Source organism: Pinus tabuliformis, chromosome 8, assembly GCF_031772625.1.
Source record: "Pinus tabuliformis cultivar Carrire ecotype Pingquan chromosome 8, CPIR1, whole genome shotgun sequence".
Lineage (NCBI taxonomy): Eukaryota > Viridiplantae > Streptophyta > Pinopsida > Pinales > Pinaceae > Pinus > Pinus tabuliformis.
Window position 1 is genome coordinate 893,473,267 of NC_142294.1, and position 23,109 is coordinate 893,496,375.

General features: G+C 39.0%; 1 protein-coding gene across 1 annotated transcript in view; it reads left to right on the forward strand.

Moving 5' to 3' along the window:
• LOC149238418 (squalene monooxygenase SE1-like) overlaps positions 1-23,109 on the forward strand; it is a 201,936-nt gene that overhangs the window by 152,678 nt on the left and 26,149 nt on the right. The window contains exons 4-6 of the mRNA XM_089369558.1: positions 8,567-8,785; positions 8,893-9,168; positions 9,419-9,697. Coding sequence (XP_089225684.1) covers positions 8,567-8,785; positions 8,893-9,168; positions 9,419-9,697 — 774 coding nt within the window. The remainder of the gene's footprint in view (positions 1-8,566; positions 8,786-8,892; positions 9,169-9,418; positions 9,698-23,109) is intronic.

Genomic DNA, 23,109 nt, shown 5'->3' on the forward strand with positions numbered 1-23,109 from the left:
TTCTCCACTGATGCCAAAAGGAGAAATAATGCAGGGTCTAAAGGTCATTTCCATGGAAACCTTGGATCTAAGAAGGAATGGCAGGTGTTTTGTTTGCAATAAGTTTGGCTACTATGCAAGGGAGTGTCCAAATAGTAGGGACACATCGCATGATGATGATCACAATCATTCCAGTGACAACTTCAACAACAATAATCAAAGGAATGGCAGGTCCAATGGCAAAGGAAAAAGGAATGCGGGACATAAGGGAAACTGTTGACCCTCCAAGAAATCAAGGAACTCTGGGTATGAAGAATCTGATGTTGTTAACAATAAGCAAAAATAGTATTATCTTATATCAACCCTCTCCACTGTCTCTCCTCCAGACACTTTGGGAAATTGGCTAATTGATTGTGGTGCCTCAAGGCACTTCACTGTATACAAGGAAGCCCTATCTAATTTGATAGAAAAGGAGACAAACTTGGAGATCATCCTTCGAGACGATGCCACCTATCCCATGAAGGGAGTAGGGAATGTTACCCTTCAATTGAATCAAGGTAACACTATTCTTTTGCAAGAAGTATTATATGTCCCTGATCTCAAGAAGAACGTGGTGTCCATTTCAGCGATGGAGGACAAAGGGTTCAAGGTGGAATTCATCGATGGAAAGGTACGTGTTTGGAAAAGAAATTTTGAAGATGCTTTTACTCTTGGGTTTAGGGTTGACACTTTTTATCAAGTTGGAGGAAGTCCATTGAGAGCCATGTCTTGCGACACATCTCTACAATCTGAACTATGGTACGAGGTTTTCCCATCTTCATTATAAGGCCCTACCCAATGTGAGACACATGGTGATAGGTATGCCCGAGTTCAAAGTAGAGCATGAAAGTGTATGTTTAGGATGTGCAGAAAGAAACTTACAAGGGAACCATTCCCCTCAAGTAATAGCAAGACCATAGATGCATTGCAATTGATCCACTCCGACATATCTGGTATGATGCCCGTAAACTCTTTGGGAGGATACTTATATTATCTCACCTTTACGGATGATTATTCTTGCAAGACCTAGATCTACTTCTTGAAGAAGAAGGATGAAGTGTTCACCTGGTTTCAACACTTCAAAGCCTTGATCAAAAACCAATTTGAGAAGAAAATCAAGATATTGAGGATTGATAATAGGAATGAGTACGAATCCAATGAATTCCAAGATTATTTCAGAGAAGCTGACATTAAGAGGGAGACTACAACGCCATACACTCCTAAGCAGAATGTTGTGGCTGAAAGGAAGAACCGCTCTATTGTAGAAGTTGTTCGTGCCATGCTTCATGATCAAGGCCTTCCGAAGTTCCTATGGGCTGAAGCTGCAAATACCGCCATGTATTTTCAAAACCGATGCCCTCATCAAGCATTGGACTCCAAGATTCCCCGAAGAAATGTTCACTGGTAAGAAAACCGATGTCTCTCATTTTAGAATTTTTGGAAGTCCCGTATATTTTCATGTGCTGAAAGTGAAAAGAAGCAAATTGGGTGCATCTGGGAAGAAAGGAATCTTTGTGGGCTATAGTTAAAATTCTAAAGGGATATAGAATTTATGTGGCTGGTGAAAAGGAAGTTGAGATAAGTCATGATGTTGCCTTTGACGAAGATATAGCCCTCAGGAAGATCAACAACCTTCATATCCTAAGGAAGGGCAAAGAAGCTGACACCAGAAATTAGGGTGCAAAAGAAGACGAAACGATGCCTGATGTTGATGTCGAATACATAGCTGCTAGTATGGCCTCCTGTGAAGCTGTCTGGTTGAGGAAGCTCTTAAGTGAGCTTTTTGGACATGTGCTAGATACCACCATGATCCTCCACGACAACCAGAGTGGGATCTGATTATCAGAGAATCTCATGTTTCATGATCGATCCAAGCGTATAGATATCAGGTACCACTTTATCCGAGATATGGTACACCGAGGAGCAATAAGGCTCCATCACATTGGGACTGATGAGTAGGTCACCGATATTCTTGGCCTTTTGAGAACGACTTGAAGTCGTGGAGAGACCCTCTTATGAGGGTCCTGTATAAGATGGACATTGAGCTCTCTGAGGGGCTTGGGGTACTTCTTTGAGCGGTGAGCAACCATAGGGTGAGTGGTTCAACCTTCCCTTAGTGGTTTTCTATGTACATGTAGGTAGGACAAGTGGTTCATCCTCTTCCTACTGAGACATCCTACCCATGCAGTCTGGGACTCATGGGAAGTACCTCTCATCTAGCCAATGAGTAGGGAAATGAGGATAGGGACCATAGTACTACCCGATGGACGCATCGTTTACTACCGTATTCCCTATGCTAGGATGACCAATATTGATCTGAGATCAATGGGAACTCACTTCGGGTCAGTAAGAGTGGTATGAGACACTCTCTTTTGATTGGAACTGACTTCGAGTTAGTAAGAGTGGTATGAGACACTCTCTTTTATTTGGGACTAACTTCAGGTTAGTAGAGAATGGTATGATACATTCTCGATCACTTCTTCTTCTTCATAGTTTAGCAGAGCAGAGCAGTGCATTGATGGTAGAAATAGTACAGATTGGCAAATGGATTAGCAGATAGAGTTCTCCGTAGTTGAGAGGGAGTGTTAAAATTGGCAACTAGGGCCAAACTCCACATGGGTCATATTATTTATGACAGCAGATATTTTTCTTAGATTCCTCTCTCCGAGAGGTGTAGGATTGATCTAAAGATCATTCGATTCCGACATGTACAAATGAAGTTATGAATTTATTTTGATTATGGACAAATTGTCAAGGTCGGCCAACAAACTTATGTAGGCCCAGAAGGCCAACAATCACGTCTATTCATCCTCGACGTTTGCTATAAATACATGATGCCTTAGCCTCATTTGGGCACAATCATCTTCACACTTCTCTCTCTCTCATTGATTGGGTATGGATTTTTGGGCCTCTGTGTCTCCACACGTTCGAAATTTCAAGAGAGCGAAATTTCTGGGCCTCTCTGTCTCCACACCTCCTTTGACTGTGCTTTTGGGAGGGTTATCTCTATTTGGGCAGACCACATTTTTGGGCACAGAAGTCGAGGCTAAACATTGACTGTTGACCAGCATTGACTGCAGCTAGGGTTGTTTGACTAGACTTTGACTGAGTTGAATTTCATTTTTTTGAGGGTTGTTTTATCTTGCTGTTTGGAGGCCAAAGTTGACTGAAGTTGACTATATTGTACCAATTTTCTAAGGGTCAAATCTGCCTTGTTGACCAACATTGACTTTTCTGGTTAGGGCTCTTTTGTTGTTATAAATTATCAAATTTGTAAATTATACTTTCTCTCTCTGCTGAGCTATTGAAGACTAAAAAGTGATTTGATCAAGGGTTTCCCCACATTGGGGTTTGTCCCTGGCTGGTGCCACATCTTGTGTCCTCTTGTCTTGGCTTGTCTTCTAATGTTTATGTTTATGTTCTATCTTCATTTTACTATCATGTTGATGTGATCGCTAATCTGAATATTGATGCTGGGCTAATAAAGAAATTGAATTAAAATTGCTCTAAAGCATACAACATACCATTGTTGCCTAAAATTAACACTCTCACTCTCATTATATCATCATTCATATTCATACATTTAATATATAATATTTGTATCCTCATGGATAACTTTATATTCCAAGTCTTCTGGAGTAATTAATTTGAAGAAAGAACTTTGTTCGCTTCATTTGGTATCAGAGGAGTCGATTTCCTGGCCACTCCACCATTGCATAGAGTCGTGTTCTTCGATCCAGGTCTTTGACCATCAAATTCATCAACATTGTTGTTGTTGAAGTGTTTTGCTACAAGAATTTGGAGTTTCTCCATTTCGTTATCAAGCATTTGGCCATTCAATAATAATAATAATAATAATAATATATATATATATATATATATATATATATATATATATATATATATATATGGAGAGAAAATAAAAAGTAAAAAAACAAAGATTAAAAAAATATATAGAAAAAAATATCAAATTCAAAAAAAATAAAAAAAATAAGTACATATAAAGATTAAAAAAAAGATTTAAAAACAAATAAATAAATATAGCCCGATGTAAATTTTGAAGGAGAAAATCCATATATATAAAAAGGTTCTACGTTAATGATAAAAAGTGCATGATAAAGTTAAAAGGGAATCTTTCCAAATATGATGTAAATTTTGAAGGAGAACATTCATATATATAAAAAGGTTCTATGTTAATGATAAAAAGTGCATGATAAAGTTAAGAGGGAATCTTTCCAAATATATTTAAAACTATACGTAAGAGAAGGAAGAGTAAATAATATTATTTCATTAAGTGGTTTACAAGCCGGTGGTTTTAGAAACCCATGGTATTTTAAAAGTAAAAGAAAAACAAAAGGAATACAAAATCTCTTTATGTGAATGCTAAGTTTTACTTTTTACGTGGAGAACATTAACCGGGGTTTTAGAAACCCATGGTATTTTAAAAAGAAATACAAAATCTCTTTATGTGAAAGGTAAGTTTTACTTGTTACGTGGAGAACATTAACTGAATCAAAAGTACATAAGTGAACATATATTTTATATTATACCATTATACCCCAAAGAGGTGAATAGCCACATTTCACTAGGGTTGTAACTTTTCAAAAAGAAAAAAAAATGTTATAAATAAAAGATATATAAAGAGAAGTATTATATTATAAAGGGGTATTTAAAGAAAAGTTCAAGTCATAAACTTATTGAAAATATGATGATGATGATGATGATGATGATAGTGGTTAACGTCCACTGAGACCAAATTGGTCTATCGAACCTATAATTTTCTTAATTTTTAATTGTCTAGCTCCTCGTCTTTCTTGGCGAGATTGGTGTTGTAGCTTTCTTTTTTTCTCTACGGTCTTCCAACTTCCTTTATCTTGCATCTCCTTCATCTCTTCTGGTTCTTGGAACATTGGTGTCTTAGCTTCACGATCTATTGTGTTCGTCCTTTTGAAGATAGTCGGAGAAGAAGTTTGGTCTAGGAGATCTTCTTTGCTATTAAATGAAGATTTATTTGGTGCGGTATTCGAATTCTCATAACTGTTGATGCTTGAGGGGTTATCGAGTTCACTTTTTTGTTGTTGGGCAGGGCTTTCTCCCTGCTTGTCTTGAGAGTTGTTTCTTTCTTGCCCGATTTCTTATGATTCAGAGTTTTCTCTAGAGTATTCTTCTTTGATGACAGTGTAGTGTTCTTTTTGTGCTCCTTCCCACCATGTAGATCTGTGGTGGTTTTTTCTAGCAGAATTTTCCTGGGAGGCTTTTGGGCAATTTTTGGCTAGATGGCTTGTCTCAAAGCAGGATCAACATCTGAAGAGGACACTTTCATAATCGAGTTTCTAGTTCCACACATAGTCTTTACTTGTTAGGTTTATTTCAGCTGGAAATCCGGCACTGAAGTCCATTTCCACACAGATGTGTGCATAGGTGGTTTTGGCATATTCCTCTGTTTCTGGGCACTTGCAGTAAAATTTCCCAATTGCATTTCTCACGGCTTTTAGCGAGGAGAGATTCCAAAGATGCATAAGTACAAAGCCGGTATTATTATAAAAGGTTACATATGAAGAAAATATCAATTAAGAGAGTTTATGTTAAAGTGAAGTAAAATAAAATAAAATATTAAGTAAAATTTAATAAAGATAATACACTCTAAGGTTCCATTTGAGGTAATTAGAAATAATAAGGTTCCATTTGTTGTAATTATAAATAATATGGGGTTATTATTAAACTTTAAATCTCATCAACGAATACGAAAATAGTTCATTTCCTTCATAAAAAAAAAATTAAAATAAATAAATAATAATAATAATAATAGAGTCTAATTCGAAAATAAAAGAAGGAAGATTCTCCTATAAAGGTATTCCAATTCTAAAGTTTAAATTATTTACATTGAAAGGGTGTATCCAAAGGAAAGAGATTAACATTGCCATTAATCCAAACATTGAAGATAATTACATTAATATTAATTTGGCAAATCAACTATTAATTCTAGAGACAAATATAGGCGAACGAGAAGGTCTTTTTGGTAGAATAGAATATGAAATTAATGATTTACAAGTGACAATTTATCATTATAAGTACATATCTCAATTTTGTGTCGTAACTATGCTTGACAAAGAGGTTGACATAATTCTCAGCTGACCTTGGTTCAAGCAATTAGGTACATTAATTTTAAACACAGAAAACAAATTCTTGATGTTCCCTTACAAGAAGAAGATGGTCACGTTCCAAGACATGACAACAAAATCAAAATTGATAATGCCTTTAGCCAAAGATCTTAAGGATATTTCGAAACTAATGTTTCAAGAGAATCCAGAAACAATATCAAAGAAGCAGAAAGAGCTTGAAGAAGTCATATCCAACAAAAATAAGGAAAATTCATGTTTGAAGGAGCATAATCAAAAGCTACTTACACAAGTAAGAAAATGTAAAGCTAAGAAACACCAGTTAGAACAAGAGAAGGAAATTTATGAAAAAAACTCAACGAAAATCTATTAGGAAAAGAAGAGGAAAGTTTATGCCTAAAGAACCTTAACCAAAGGTTTTTAGAACAAATCAAGTGTTTAAAAACTAAGAAGCTTGAATACCAAAATAAAGTTGACTCAGAAAATGAGGAACTTTTATGCCCCAAAAACCATAATCGAAGTCTACTCACTCAAATTAAAAAACTTAAGGATGATAGCAAATCATTGGAAAATAAGTTATAAGAAATTATCACGAAAGAAATGTCAAAGTCGTCAGTCCAAGTTGAAGGTAAAGGAACCAATATTGATCCAGTGAATATCATAACTCAAGAAGAATGCAAACTAGTTGAAGCAAATACGCACTTAGATGTTGCAGTTCAGATGATAAACACCCCAAGTGAAGATTCTATAATCAACTCAACAACGACGTCACCTAAAAAAAAAAATCACATTTAATAAGGGGAAATGAAACCAAAATGGTTCCCTATCGGCATCTGAATCATGAGAATAGACAACTCAACCATGCTACGTATCGGGACCATTCAGAACAGAAACAACAAACTGATGTTCCAGAGAAGAGTGATATAACCTCAATCTAGACCTGTGATGACAAGTCATTGCAAAATTCCAGTGATCAGAATATTTTACAGAAGATTAATCTAGGATGGGCTGATCCCTTTTCAGTGCGACAATTTTGTTTGTCACTTAAAAGATCATATCAACTTGTATTGATGAAGATAATTGTTCTGAGATGAGAAGACATTTGAACCCGAAGAAGAGATCAAGCCTTTTTCATCGACAAGCTTTGAGGACAAAGCTTTTTGAGGAGGAAGGCAATGTTATGAATAAATATATAAGAAATAATGTAAAATAATGTAAATGATAATAATCATAAATAATGATTAATTAATTAGTAATTAGGTTGAAGAGTCATGTCTAAATGAGACATGACTCTCCATGAAGAGACACCTGCTTGATATATAAGCAAGCCTCTCATTCTCATTGTATCATCATTCTTATTCATACATTTAATATATAATAGGTGTATCCTCATGGATAACTTTGTTCGCTTCATCCCATTTGCTACAAAGACAACGGAAACCATTTTGTTTGTAACAACTGCCACGATTGTTAAGTATCTGATTAAATTTTCAGTGTGGAATGAGTTCATGATGAGTATGTACTATGTACTAGTCAATGCATGACATTTACATGTTGCACTGTTGAAGCTTAATTATCAGAACTCTCATATCCACTCCCCAGGTTCGATCTGTAAGACAGTCATTTCTTTTTTGAATTTTTAAAGTTTTTATAAAGTATTTTAATTTTCTGGGTTATATTGGAAAGTGTTTTGCTGATTGTTTCCTGAGTTTGAATCAATTTCTTACTCTTCAGTTTGCTGAGGCATTCCCAAGTTCAAGTCCTGTGACTTGATGCATGAAAATAGGAAACATCCAATGGAAGATATCTGGGATTCTGATGGTTACATGGATGTGGGTTTGATACTCTTTAATATTTAATCTCCTTTCTTCATATAAATGCATCTATGCCTTGCAGAATTTAATAATAATAAAGTTCCCTTGTGAACCTGGAGAACAGGAATATATATGATGCATCTTTGTTACAGATGTAGATGGTAGCTATTGGGAGACTGGCAGAGAAAACTGACACCTGAAGAGAGTGTCTGAAGTTACAGTGTTAAAGGATCACATAGAAGTCATCTTGCAATTAATAGAGGCAAACAGGAATTAAAAAACATAGTTGTTTTCTTAATGAATAGTCTAGAAAAGGCCCTTGTCAGTGATAAGAGTTGCTTTGGCCAGGGTATACTCTTGGTTTTAGTTAGCGAATTTAAAGTTTCTAATTTCAAAACCAAGCAAAATATTGTACCGGTTTCCACCGTCCACTGTTATGTAACAACATTGTGTTATTTTGGTGAAGGATGTGTAGGCACAAGAAATTTGACGGCATATTTTAGATGGGAACTAATGTTTCTTGTAAAAGAAATTGTGCAAAATCTTGTTTTGTAATGAATGCAATAAACTAAAGACCTTGACGTAATTACAACTAATCGTTCTACTCTTATGCAGGTGGATGTGCCTTCATGTTTTGTAGGTCTTGTGCTGGAAGATTGCAAGCTTCCATACCCTAATCATGGGCATGTTATATTAGCAGATCCCTCTCCTATCCTACTCTATCCAATTAGCAGCACTGAGGTGCGTTGCTTAGTTGATGTACCTGGTAAAAGGGTTCCATCTGTGGCCAATGGAGACATGGCAAAATACTTGCAAACTATGGTGGCTCCTCAGGTAATAGAAAACAATCGAATAAGTCACACATCAAATGTTTTAACAAAGATGAGAATTGCAGTTGGCAGAGTAAGAAAATTATCTGATTCTTTTATGGAATGTGTCAGCTTCCAATGCAAATACAAGGACCATTTTTGGCTGCTGTTGAGAAGGGAAATATAAGGACAATGCCAAACAAGAGTATGCCGGCTTCACCGTTGCCTAGGCCTGGAGCTCTTCTTTTAGGGGACGCCTTTAATATGCGGCATCCTTTAACTGGTGGTGGAATGACTGTTGCATTGGCTGACATTGCAGTTCTTCAGAGGCTACTTAAACCTCTTCATAACCTTCATGATGTATCATCCCTGTGTGAATATATGGAAGCCTTTTACACACTACGCAAGGTATGCATACTTGTACTAGACTGAGTTTTATTTTTCCTATACAAGCAATAAATGGGTGAATTGAATTACTACCAATTCATCTTGTAAACGCAAGATATTTAATTTACTGCTTAGTTTTTTGCCAGACTTTGAGCCGCTCATAGGAGATTCTATGGGGTTTCAGTTTAATTTCTGATATTTTATGGTGTTGATACTCCGTACTTCAAATACTTGATCCTAATTAAAATTGGCTTGTTTATGTCATATGCAGCCTGTTGCATCGACAATAAATACTTTGGCAGGTGCATTGTATAAAGTGTTTTGTGCATCACCTGATCAGGCGATGAAAGAGATGCGCCAAGCTTGCTTTGACTATTTAAGCTTAGGAGGCGTGTTTTCCAGTGGACCTGTGGCATTGCTGTCTGGCCTCAATCCACGGCCATTGAGTTTGGTTTTGCATTTCTTTGCAGTGGCTGTATATGGTGTTGGTCGGCTCCTGTATCCTTTCCCTTCACCAAAACGATTTTGGCTTGGCGCTCGGCTGATTTCTGTAAGTCCACATGTGCTTCTATTAGCACACTGTCAACATGTTTTTCCAACATTTATTGGTTCAAATTTTTCAAATTTGTTTCACTTTCGACAAAATATAAATTGAGTGCAAGAAGATCATGAATCTTCTTTCGAGATTTGTCCTCCCAGCTGCTATCCAAAAAATCAAGAAAAACAGTGTTTTCGATAACCAAAATTTAACCTGTCTGGTTTCTACAAGTGTAAGTTTTAAACCTTTGAAGTGAAACAATGCATATAGATTCTCAAGTAAAATAGAAAGAACAACAATGAAATACGCACAATACACAGAGATTTACTCTAGAAACCCTTAACTGGGAAAAGCAGCAAACGTTAGAGCCACACCTCTATCTCTTCATGTTAATTTTAGGTATGTTCTAAACTTCTATGCTTAGAGCAATTTATTTCAATTTTCACAGTTAGCTCAATATCTTTTCCAGATTAGCAATCACATCAGCATTAAAGTAAACAGCAGATAGAACATAAACATAAATCACAAAAGACAAGCCAAGACAAGAGGACACAAGATGTGGCACTAGCCAGAGACAAACCCCAATGTGGGGAAACACTTGATCAATTCTTTTTATATGTTCTTCAATAGTTCAGCAGAGAGAGAGAGAGAGAGTACATTTACAACAAAAGTCAGCATTTTGACTTATCTAGATAAGAGCATAGATCATCTCTAAAAAGATGATACATGAGATCAATTGAAGACATGTTGCTTCAACTGATTCTCCAAGGTGACTCCTTCCTTATGCTGCATCTCGTCATCATGCTGCACCTCACCGTGCTGCATCATGTTGCACCCATCATCACAAAGCTGGACCTCATGACCATGCTGTACACATCATATTGCTGCACCTTATGTTGCACTGCTGTCCCATTTGCCATTGTTGCACCATGATAGCCACTGTTGTCCTATGTTGCATATTGCTGTCCCACTATTAGTGACATAGCCATGCCATATTAGCTTGCTACCCCATTGTTTTTGTTTCTGTCCCAACACAGTATGTTGTTGTCCAGTCACTGTCATTGTTGTCCCATCATAGTATGCTACTGTCCCATCAATGTCATTGTTGTCCCATCATAGTATGTTGTTGTCCCATCACTCTCAATGATGTCCCATCATAGTATGTTGCTGTCCCATCACTGTCATTGCTGTCCCAATTGCTATTGCAGCACCATGTCTTGCTGCTGTCCCAATTACTATTGCAGCACCATGTCTTGTTGTTGTCCCAATTATTAGCATTGCTGTCCTGGGCATGTTTGAGTCCTCAAACTCTCATGTTGTCCCTATTTTGAGGGTCACCTACAGCCCACCTTTTCAGCCATATTAGGCCTGCATCTAGGGCACCATAGGTTAGCGTTAGGGCTGCCTTTAGACAGCGTTTAGGGCTGCCCTTTAGACTGTGTTTAGGGATGCCCTTTAGACTGCATCTAGGACTTCTCTTAGATTGCTTCTAGGACTGCATTTTGGACAGCGTTTAGGGCTTCTCTTAGACTGCATCTAGGGCTGCCTTCTTGGACAACATTAGGGCCTCTCTAGACTGCATCTAGGGCTGCATTTTGGACAGCATTTAGGGCTGCTCTTAAACTGCGTCTAGCGCTGCCTTTTGGACAACATTAGGGCCTCTCTTAGCTATGATAAGATTCCTCCAAGACTACAAATAGGGCATGCTTCCTTGACAACGTTTTTGACTTCTTCTTTGACAATGTCTAGGGCTAGGGCAGCTCCCTTGGTCTTTTTTCCTCCAACGTCTAGGGCTTCCACTCCTAGATTTCCCTTCCATTAAAACCCAAGATAGGTGGAGAGAAATCAAGATAGAAGTGTGTGTGAGAAATGACTCTCAAGTCATCTCCTTTTATACTAAAACGTTGAGCGCTTGTGGGGTTTATTTGGTTGCTAGCCGACCTTGACGAATTGTCTTGTAACACAAATAAATTCATATCTTCATGAATACTTATTGGAATCGGATGATCTTTAGATCAATCCTACACCTCTCGATGAGAGGGTTCCAAGAAAAATATCAGCTGCCATAAATAAGATGACCCACATGGAGTTTGTCCCTAGTTGCCAATTTAACACTCCCTCTCAACTAGGGAGAACTCCATCCGTTGATCCATCTGTCCGACTATACTATCTCTGAGTGCTTTGCACTGCTCCGCTCTACTCTGCTCTGCTACACCATGAAGAAGAAGAATTGATCGAGAATGTCTCATACCATTCTCTACTGATCCGAAGTCAGTTTCATATGAGGAGAGTGTGTCATACCACTCTTACTGACCCGAAGTCAATTTCTTTGATCCCATATCAATATCACAAGAGAGTGTCTCAAACCACACATACTAATCCCAGATCAGTTTCATTGATCCCAGATCAATGGAGGTCATCCTAGCATAGGGAGTACGGTAGATGCAACGATGCATCCATTGATAGTACTACTATGGTCCCTAACCCCATTTCCCTGCTCATTGATCAGATGAGAGGTACTTCCCATGAGTCCCAAACTGCATGGGTAGGATGCCTCGACAGGAGAACTAATCATCATATTCCATAGTTGCCACCGGAGAACTAATCATCCCGGCCCACGGGAGAACTAATCATCCCAGGCCACAGGAGAACTAATCATCCTGTTCTATAGTCACCACGAGGTATCACAGGGAAAAGTTGAACCTGTCACCTTGTACATAGCGCACCACCAGGGGAGGGTGAGTCACCCTGTGGTCGTATGTCACTCCAGTAAGTACCCCAAGCCCCCAGAGCTCCCAGTGCTCAGTGCATGCAACATTTAGGACCCTTATATGAAGGTCTCTCAACAACTCCAAGTCGTTCGGGAAAATCACAGATTTGACCTTTCCCCGGGGCTTTGACAAAGTGTCTGCGACCTATACATTAGTCTCAATGCAATGGAGCCTCCTCCTCATCGACTTACCATATCCCAGATAAGGTAGTATCTGATGTCTATCTGATGGAGCAATCATCGAATACGGGATTCCTCAATAATCAAATCCCCCCTTGGTTGTCACAATGGTATTCATCATGTGTACAAACAACTCACTGATGAGCTTCCACAACCAGGTAACTTCACACAAGATCATACTCGTAGCTATGTATTCGGTCTCGACGGTGCTTATAGCAACCGACTTTTGCTTCCTGCTCATCATGATATCGAAGCAGAATCCAGAGAGAACCAACACTGAGAAGTACTCTAGCGATCCTCCACACTGCCTGCCAAGTCAGCATTCGAATAATCATGCAGCTTCGTATTTCCGGCAGTGTTTCTCAATCCATGAGAGATTGTGCCATGAAGATATCTCAAAAGATTCTTGGCACCAATCTAGTGAGGCTCGACCAAATATGAGCTCACCATGCTAACTGTAAAGCATATATATGAATGGAAGTTCACCAAGAACATCAATGCAGATTAGTTTATGAAACTCAGACACATTTCCCAAATCTGGTCCGGCATCACCACCATATAACTTCTGAAAGTTAAGATCCTCGAGGTAGTCACGTGCTTGCAGTTTACCATTCCATATCTGGAATCCAACTCCCTCTTTCTTCTTCAAGTGAGAGGGTCTGCACTTGTCAAAAATAGGTCGTTTCTCAGAAGGTGCCAGTATGAGAGGTTTATCATCCACAACCTTCAAACAATGGTTTGGATCGGCTTCACTTTTAGTGAATCTCAGCTTCATCAAACAGTTATCAATCCTCTCATATTAGGCCCAGGGTGTTTTGCTTCAAGCCATAGAGGGCTTTCTTCTACCTACATACATGAGATTCCTGATCATTAATCTCAAACCCCTCAAGTTGTTCCAAATCTGTGGACCTGCTACATGAGGGGAATGATCCCCTTGTAAGATTTTCATTTGGTACATCTCGGACATGTACCTTCATGCTCTTCTTGAATTCAGGCATCTCTATCACCATTTGACTCACATCGGGTAGGGTCCCATAATAAGTAGGCCTCCGGTGCTATAGATGAGATATGTCAATTGACATGATCCCAATGGTCCATCTGCAACTTGATACAAATTGCCAACCCTGAACCCATGAAAAAAAGTATCTTTGAAAATTTCATTTTCAAACACGTACCTTTCCATCGATGAATGCCACCCTATAGCCTTTGACTTCCATTGCCGAAATAAACACCAGGTTCTTCTTGTGATTAGGTACATAAAAGAGATTTTGTAAATGAATCAGGTCACCCTCATTCAATTGAGGGGTAACATTTCCTACACCCTTTCTGGGATAGGCGGCATCAGCTCCAAGTATAATCCCATGATTGTTTCCATCTCTACCAAATTAGAGATAGCACCCTTCTATGTGATGAATTGCCTTGAAGCACTATAATCGATAAACCAGATTCCCAAAGAATCTGAAGGAGAGGGCCAATACAAGATCACGCTTCTTTATCTTATTAGAAACAACATTTGATTCTTCATACTTGGGGTTCCTTGCTTTCTCTGAAGAGTCTGTTGTTTCCTTGATGACTTGCATTACCTGTCATTCCTATGACCATTGAAGATGTCCTTGGAATGATTGTTATCATCATCAAGTGACGTGTCCCTGCCATTCGGACACTCCTTCGCATAATGGTCGAACTAGTTATCTGCCTTTTCTTCCACCTTGAGATCCAGTCTTCCCAATGAAGTGATCTTTAGGTAGGCCATATTCCGCTGCGCCATTCTGATAATATTCTCTTCTTCGATTTCACCCTTGGTGAATTTGAAGAGGGATGAGGAACCCATTGATCCTTTTCTCCTTTCCTAACTGTCTTCGGTGATTTCTCTTTCACTCTAGCTTGGGCATTGTCTTCACCTCAGCTCCGATACCATGTTAATTTTAGGTATGTTCTATTCTTAGAGCAATTTATTTCAATTTTCACAGTTAGCTCAATATCTTTTCTAGATTAGCAATCACATCAGCATTAAAGTAAACTATAGATAGAACATAAACATAAATCGCAGAAGACAAGCCAAGACAAGAGGACACAAGATGTGGTGCTAGCCAGGGACAAACCCCAATGCGGTGAAACCCTTGATCAATTCTTCTTATATGTTCTTCAATAGTTCAGCAGAGAGAGAGATAGTACATTTACAACAGAAGTCAACATTTTGAATTATCTAGATAAGAGCATAGATCATCTCTAAGAAGATGATACATGAGATCAGTTGAAGACATGCTGCTTCAACTGATTCTCCAAGGTGACTCCTTCACCTATCATTGTGTTGCATCTCGTCATCATGCTACACCTCACCGTGCTGCACCATGCTGCACCCATAATCACAATGTTGGACCTCATGACCATGTTGTACACATCATTCTGTTGCACCTTATGTTGCACTGTTGTCCCATATGCCATTGTTGCACCATGATAGTCACTGTTGTCCTATGTTGCATACTGCTGTCCCACTATTAGTGACATAGCCATTCCATGTTAACTTGTTGTCCCATTGTTTTTGTTGTTGTCCCATCATAGTATGTTTCTGCCCCATCACTATCATTGTTGTCCCATCATAGTATGTTGTTGTCCCATCAATGTCATTGTTGTCCCATCATAGTATGCTGCTATCCCATCACTGTCAATATTGTCCCATCATAGTATTCTGTTGTCCCATCACTGTCATTGCTGTGCCAATTTCTATTGCAACACCATGTCTTGCTGCTGTCCCAATTGCTATTGCAACACCATGTGCTGCTATTGTCCCAATTATTAGCATTGTTTTCTTGGGCATGCTTGAGTCGTCAAAACTCTCATGCTGTCCCTGTTTTGAGGGTCACCTACAGCCCACCTTTTCAGCCATATTAGGCCTGCATCTGGGGCACCATAGGTTAGCGTTAGGGCTGCCTTTAGACAACATTTAGGACTGCCCTTTAGACCCTGTTTAGGGATGCCCTTTAGATTGCATTTAGGGCTTCTCTTAGACTGCTTCTAGGGCTGCATTTTGGACAGCGTTTAGGGCTGCTCGTAGATTGCGTCTAGGGCTGCATTTTTGAACAACGTTAGGGCCTCTCTTAGACTGCGTCTAGGGCTGCATTTTGGACAGCGTTTAGGGCTGCTCTTAGACTGCGTCTAGGGCTGCCTTTTGGACAATGTTAGGGCCTCTCTTAGACTGCATTTAGGGCTGCCTTTTGGACAGTGTTAGGGCATCTCTTAGCTGTGATAAGATTCCTCCAAGACTGCAGCTAGGGCGTGCTTCCTTGATAACGTTTTTGACTTCTTCTTTGACAACGTCTAGGGCTAGGGCAGCTCCCTTAGTCTTCTTTGCTCCAACGTCTAGGGCTTCCACTCCTAGATTTCCCTTGCACTAAAACCCAAGACAAGTGGAGAGAAATCAAGATAGAAGTGTGTGTGAGAAATGACTCTCAAGTCATCACCTTTTATACTAAAACGTTGAGCACTTGTGGGGTTTATTTGGCCGCTGGCTGACCTTGACGAATTGTTTTATAATACAAATAAATTCATATCTCCATGAATACTTATCGGAATCGGATAATATTTAGATCAATCCTACACCTCTCGATGAGAGGGATCCAAGAAAAAGATCAGCTGCCATAAATAAGATGACCCACATGGAGTTTGTCCCTAGTTGCCAATTTAACACTTTGTTGTATTAAATTGACTATAAATGTATACATAATACAATATTTAAGCATTCTGCAGCATTTAAAACCCTATTCCATTAACCTGAATTAGATTACAACCCTATTCCCTTAACCAGGATTAGATTGCAATGGGCCAAAATCCCATTGGCCAAAGCAGGTTCATACAAACAGTGTCTAGAGATAACCATGCACAAAATATAACACAATAACAACAAGAAGGATTGTTAAGTTTTAGGGCTAGGTTGTTCTCTGCTATAAATAATTCAAATTTTAAACTTATTCAACATTTTCATACTTTCACCTCATAGCATCATATCATCATTGGCATGGAGAGAGAACAGTAACATCAACAATGCAACATAACAATAAAGGAACAATATAAGAAAAGCATACACAGTAGAGACACCAGGATTTAGGTCAGAGACTAGGGAAAAACCCTACAAGGAGGAAAACCCAATGTTCAGTTAAGATATAAAGTACAATAAGTATGAGACACATCTTACATCATCTGATACATTAGGCCTATTAGACCAAACTTGGCAGCAGACAAGTGTACACAGTTCTCAATATCACTGTTACGAGTATCTGTCGTCATAGTCATAAGAGCATAGCACTTCACTGCCACTGTCACTGTCATCTGCCATATCAAGTTCATTGTCACTGTCTTTCATCAAGGTAACAGGTCATTGTCACTATCACACATCAAAGTCACTGTTATGCAACAAGGTGACTCTCATCTGGAGTATGTTATCACTGTCATCAAGGTCACTGTCAATAAGAGTGTGTTATCATTGTCCTCAAGGTCACTGTCACACATCACTGTCATATGTTCAAACATCATTGCTATACTATCCATGACATCATTGACATGCAATCCAATCTACACTACTGTCCCATCATAGTATGTTGATGTCCCATCAATGTCATTGTTGTCCCATCATAATACGTTGCTGCCACATCACTGTCAATGTTGTCCCATCATAGTATGTTGATGTCCCATCACTGTCATTGCTGTCCCAATTGCTATTGCAGCACCATGTCTTGCTGTTGTCCCAATTGCTATTGTAGCACCATGTCTTGTTGTTGTCCCAATTATTAGCATTGTTGTCCTGGGCATGTTTGAGTCCTCAAACTCTCATGTTGTCCCTATTTTGAGCGTCACCTATAGCCCACCTTTTCAGCGGTATTAGGCCTACATCTAGGGCACGTAGGTTAGCGTTAGGGCTGCCTTTAGACAGCGTTTAGTGCTGCCCTTTAGATTGCATTTAGGGCTTCGCTTAGACTACTTCTAGGGTTGCATTTTGGACAGCATTTAGGGCTGCTCTTAGACTCCGTCTAGGGCTGCATTCTTGGACAGGATTAGGGCCTCTCTTAGACTGTGTCTAGCACTGCATTTTGGACAGCATTTAGGGCTGCTCTTAGACCGCGTCTAGGGCTGCCTTTTGGACAATGTTAGGGCCTCTCTTAGACTGCATCTAGGGCTGCCTTTTGGACAGCATTAGGGCCTCTCTTAGCTGTGATAAGATTCCTCCAACACTGCGGCTAGGACATGCTTCCTTGACAGCATTATTGACTCCTTCTTTGACAACGTCTAGGGCTAGGGCATCTCCTCTAGGGCAGCTCCCTAAGTCTTCGTTTCTCCAATGTCTAGGGCTTCCACTCCTAGATCCCTTCCACTAAAACCCAAGACAAGTGGAGAGAAATCATGATAGAAGTGTGTGTGAGAAATGACTCTCAAATCATCTCCTTTTATACTAAAACGCTGAGCACTTGTGGGGTTTATTTGGTTGCTGGACAACCTTGACGAATTGTCTTATAACACAAATAAATTCATATCTCCATGAATACTTATCAAAATCGGATGATCTTTAGATCAATCCTACACCTCTCGATGAGAGGGATCCAAGAAAAATATCAGCTGCCATAAATAAGATGACCCACATGGAGTTTGTCCCTAGTTGCCAATTTAACACTTCATTGTATTAAATTGACTATAAATGTATACATAATACAATATTTAGGTATTCTGCAGCATTTAAAACCCTAGTCCATTAACATGAATTAGATTACAACCCTATTCCCTTAACCAGGATTAGATTGCAATGGGCTAAAATCCCATTGGCCAAAGCAGGTGCATACAAATAGTGTCTAGAGATAACAATGCACAAAATATAACACAATAACAACAAGAAGGATTGTTAAGTTTTAGGGCTAGGTTGTTCTCTGCTATAAATAATTCAAATTTTAAACTTATTCAACATTTTCATACTTTCACCTCATAGCATCATATCATCATTGGCATGGAGAGAGAGCAGTAACATCAACAATGCAACAGAACAATAAAGGAACAACATAAGAAAAGCATACACAGTAGAGACACCAGGATGTAGGTCAGAGACTAGGGAAAAACCCTACAAGGAGGAAAACCCAACCAGATCTTATTCTTAGATATTCATCAAATGTTCAGTTAAGATACAAAGTACAATAAATATGAGACACATCTTACATCATCCAATACATTAGGCCTATTAGGCCAAACCTGGCAGCAAACAAGTGTACACAGTTCTCAATATCACTGTTACGAGTATCTGTCATCATAGTCATAAGAGCATAACACTTCACTGTCACTGTCACTGTCACCTACCATATCAAGTTCACTGTCACCTTCTTTCATCAAGGTAACAGGTCAAAGTCACTGTTATGCAACAAGGTGTCTGTCATCTCGAGTATGTTATCACTGTCATCAAGGTCATTGTCAACACGAGTGTGTTATTGCTGTCCTCAAGGTCATTGTCATACATCACTGTCATATGGTCAAACATCACTGCTATACTGTCCATGACATGATTGACATGCAGTCCAATCTACACTGCTATATTTTCCATATTGTTAAAATACAAGATAGTTACCGCCATGGATATTGCCCCTCATCACTGTTAGTATCGTTGTCAAGGGTGCAAACAACAAAGCCATACAATACTAACAAGAGGTGTTACTACCATAAGTAGTAACATATGTGGCACAAAGATAAATATGTGAGCCATAAGAATAGATGTGAGCATAGGGAATAATGTGACCCACAACAGAAACAAGCATCCATGGAGAATAGAATCTAGCCATAGGAATATAATCGAATCCACAAAGAAGCATGAGAGCCACATAGATTTGATGCAAGCCATAAATAAATGCGAGCTACAGGTATAAAGTGAGAGCCATAGAAATATGTGCCAGCCACAAATAAAAGTAAAAGTGAGCCATTGGAATAAAAGTGATCTACAATAAATGATGCGAGTCATAAGTATAACAAATACGAGTTATAGCAAATAAGAGCCACAGTAAATAGAGCGAGTTATAGAGAAATAAAGCGAACTAACGAACCATCGAGAACGAATGCAAGCTGCCTAGGATAATAATGTGAGCCATAATGAAATGTGAACCATAGAATGCAATCCTCAGACATGTTGAGAAATCTAGGGCAATAATGATTAGGAGATTTCTCTTCTTGATAATTGCTTGTGATATGCTTTTACTTCTTGTATTATGATCATCTCTTCGTTATATTATCAATGTGTTTTTTTTATCAAGACAATTACCAAATAAACAATAGAAGACAAGAGACACAGTATGTAGGCTTGTCAGCCAGGGCCAAAGCCTCTCACTCTTTGAAAGGAAAACCCAATCAGAAATTCTTCTTATAGATCTTCAATTGACGAATACCAAGACCATGACAAAGACCCTTGACCCTAGAATCCTCCAAAACCCTTGTCACTAACCCTTGATGTTCTGCCTCTTCCCTTTCTCGGCTTCCTTCTACTCTTGAACTGCTCCTCTCGGCTTCCTCTAGAGAATCTCAGTCTCTATCCTATCACACTGCTCTTCTCGGCTCCCTCTAGAGAATCTCGGTCTCTACTGCTCTTCTCGGCTTACCCAAAGAAACTCGGTCTCTTAGATCAGAAACCCTAGAATAGTGTTTCTCCTCGACTTCCCTATTGTGAAGGTCGGCCAACAAACTTATGTAGGCTTAGAAGCCCAACAGTCACGTCTATTCATCCTCAACATTTGCTATAAATACATGATGCCTTAGCCTCATTTGGACACGCTCATCTTCACACTTCTCTCTCTCTTTCTCCTCATTGATTGGGTACGGATTTCTGGGCCTCTCTCTCTCCACACGTTCGAAATTTTAGGAGAGCGAAATTTCAGGAGGTCGAAATTTTAGGAGGTCAAAATTTCAGGAGACCGAATTTTTGGACAGTTTGACCAAGCGTTGACCAGCATGCGTTGACCTCCTTTGACTGCGTTTTTGTAAGGGCTATCTCTGTATGGGCGGGCCGCATTTCTGGGGACAAAAATCGAGGTTAAACGTTGACTTTGACCAGCGTTGACTGCAGCTAGGACTGACCGTAGGTGGGCTGTTTGACCAGATTTTGATTGGGTTGTTTTTGGGTTGTTTTATGGGTTAATTCATCTTGCTATTTGGAGGCTGAAGTTGATTGAAGTTGACCAATTAGTTGAAGGTCATCTGCCCTGTTGACCAAAATTGACTTTCCTGGTTAGGGATCCTTTGTTGTTGTTATAAATTATCAGATTTGTGAATTGTACTCTCTCTTTGTTGAACTATTGAAGACTAAAAGAAGATTTGATCAAGGGTTTCCCCACATTGGGGTTAGTCCCTGGTTGGTGCCACATCTTATGTCCTCTTGTTTTGGCTTGTCTTCTAGTGTTTATGTTTATGTTTATGTTCTATCTGCATTTTACTATCACGTTGATGTGATTGTTAATCTAAATATTGATATTGGGCTAATAAAGAAATTGAAGTAAAATTGCTCTAAAACATAGAACATACCATTGTTGCCTAAAATTAACATGGTATCAGAGGTGAGGTGAAGACAAAGCCCAAGCAAGAGTGAAAGAGCAATCACCAAAGACAGTTCGACAAGTACAAAAGGCTCAATGGGTTCCTCATCCTACTTCCCAACTGAAGATAAACTCCATGATAAATCTGACTATCATGAATGGAAGACGTCTCTTGATTTGACCCAGTTTTTTAAAAAACGGCCGGCTCGAAACCGACTCGGCCAAGTTGGTCTGAGCCAGCCTTGGATTTTGTGACCCGGCCATCGAACCGGTTCGACCGGCCGAGTTAATACCGAGCCGACCGAGTTGTTACACAACTTGGCCGGCTCGGTATTAACCCGGCCAGCTCGGCTGAGTCCTTATCAACTCAATCGGGTTACGTACAATGGCCAATGAACCCAAAAAAAGGCTTTTTTAATTTTTTTTTATTTTTGGGGACTCCCTGGGCTTCCCTGTCTAACTCATGGGTTTCCCTGTCTAACTCTGATCCCTAGTATTGATATGCTATTCATGGTAATGTTAAATTCTTAAAGTAAAAGTGACATTCTCCTTGATCTTCATTTTCATCCTTTTACTTAAATTTTTAACATTACCATGAAATGACTCAGGATGTTTGAGAGTGGTTCCAGCCTCATTGGATTTCATATGGAGAAAGTAGAATTTTAGATTTCATTCAAAATCCAGCAGACTTTTAGTTTTTCAGGATTTCAGGATTGGGGGATTGCAATGTTTCCATTGAATTTTGTCATGTATTAGGGTATGGAACTTGTATTTAATCAAGAGCACCAATCGCTTTATGTACCTTGATGTTAGTGACATTGGTTGTCGAACTCCTCTAGGATTCGCTCCCAAACCGGGAGCTTTTGAAAATGTCGTTCCCGCTCCCATTTTCGCTCTCGCTCCCCGCTTTCACTCCCACTCCCAAGTAACACTGAGCCAGATGATGTTGGCAACTCTAGCAGTAGCCAGTGGTGCTAGTCACAGACTTTTGTTGTAGAGACCATTTCTAGCCTCCTTGGTTATGTGTTTTTGTTTTGATCTCAATATCATCATCGTGTATGTATTGGACAGTGCACTCGGTGCCATTTTGATATAATGGATATATTCATGAGCCTACTTTGATCATATGTTGTCTTCTATATATATTCTAATGCTGTGTGTTTGGAAACATGAATGAAAATCTTTAAAATTATGTGTTTTATAAAAAATAAATATTTAATGTATTTTTTACAACGACCGAGTCATTGAAATCGAGTCGGCCAAGTCGATACCGAGTCGGAGTCGGAGTCGGAGTCGGAGTTTTAAAACATTGATTTGACCTTGGAAGAAAAATAAGTGATGAATTATGTGCAAGGTAAAATCCCTGAGCCTCCTTCAAATGCACCGGTTGCTGCGAAGACAGAGTACAATAGGGTTGAAGTCAAAGCTAAGAAGATTATCGGGGATTCCATTGACAAGCATCTGGTGGCCTATATCTCTGAATTGAAGACCTCCAAGGAGATCTACGATAGATTGGTCGACATGTTCAATGATAGTAATGCTAATCAAATTCTATTTCTCAAGAATAAGTTGAAGGATATTAAGAAGGGCAAGGACGAGGATATTCAATCCTATTTCTTGAGGATTACTGAGATCAAGAATAATCTACTCTCGATTGAAGAAGTCATTCCGGACAAGGAACTTACTCTCACCACACTTGGAGGATTCCCACCTGAGTGGTATGTATGTAGAACCGCCGTCTTCAATAATGATCGAATTCCAGGGTTTGAAGAATAGATGTCGAGATGCATTCAAGAAGAATGTAATGATCCTAAATACGAATACAAGTGATATAAAGCAAATAATATGTGCAACAAATTATTAAAACGAAATACACATTAAACATCCCTAGAAAAGCTGGAAATATGGAATTGTTGAGCCATTTTATT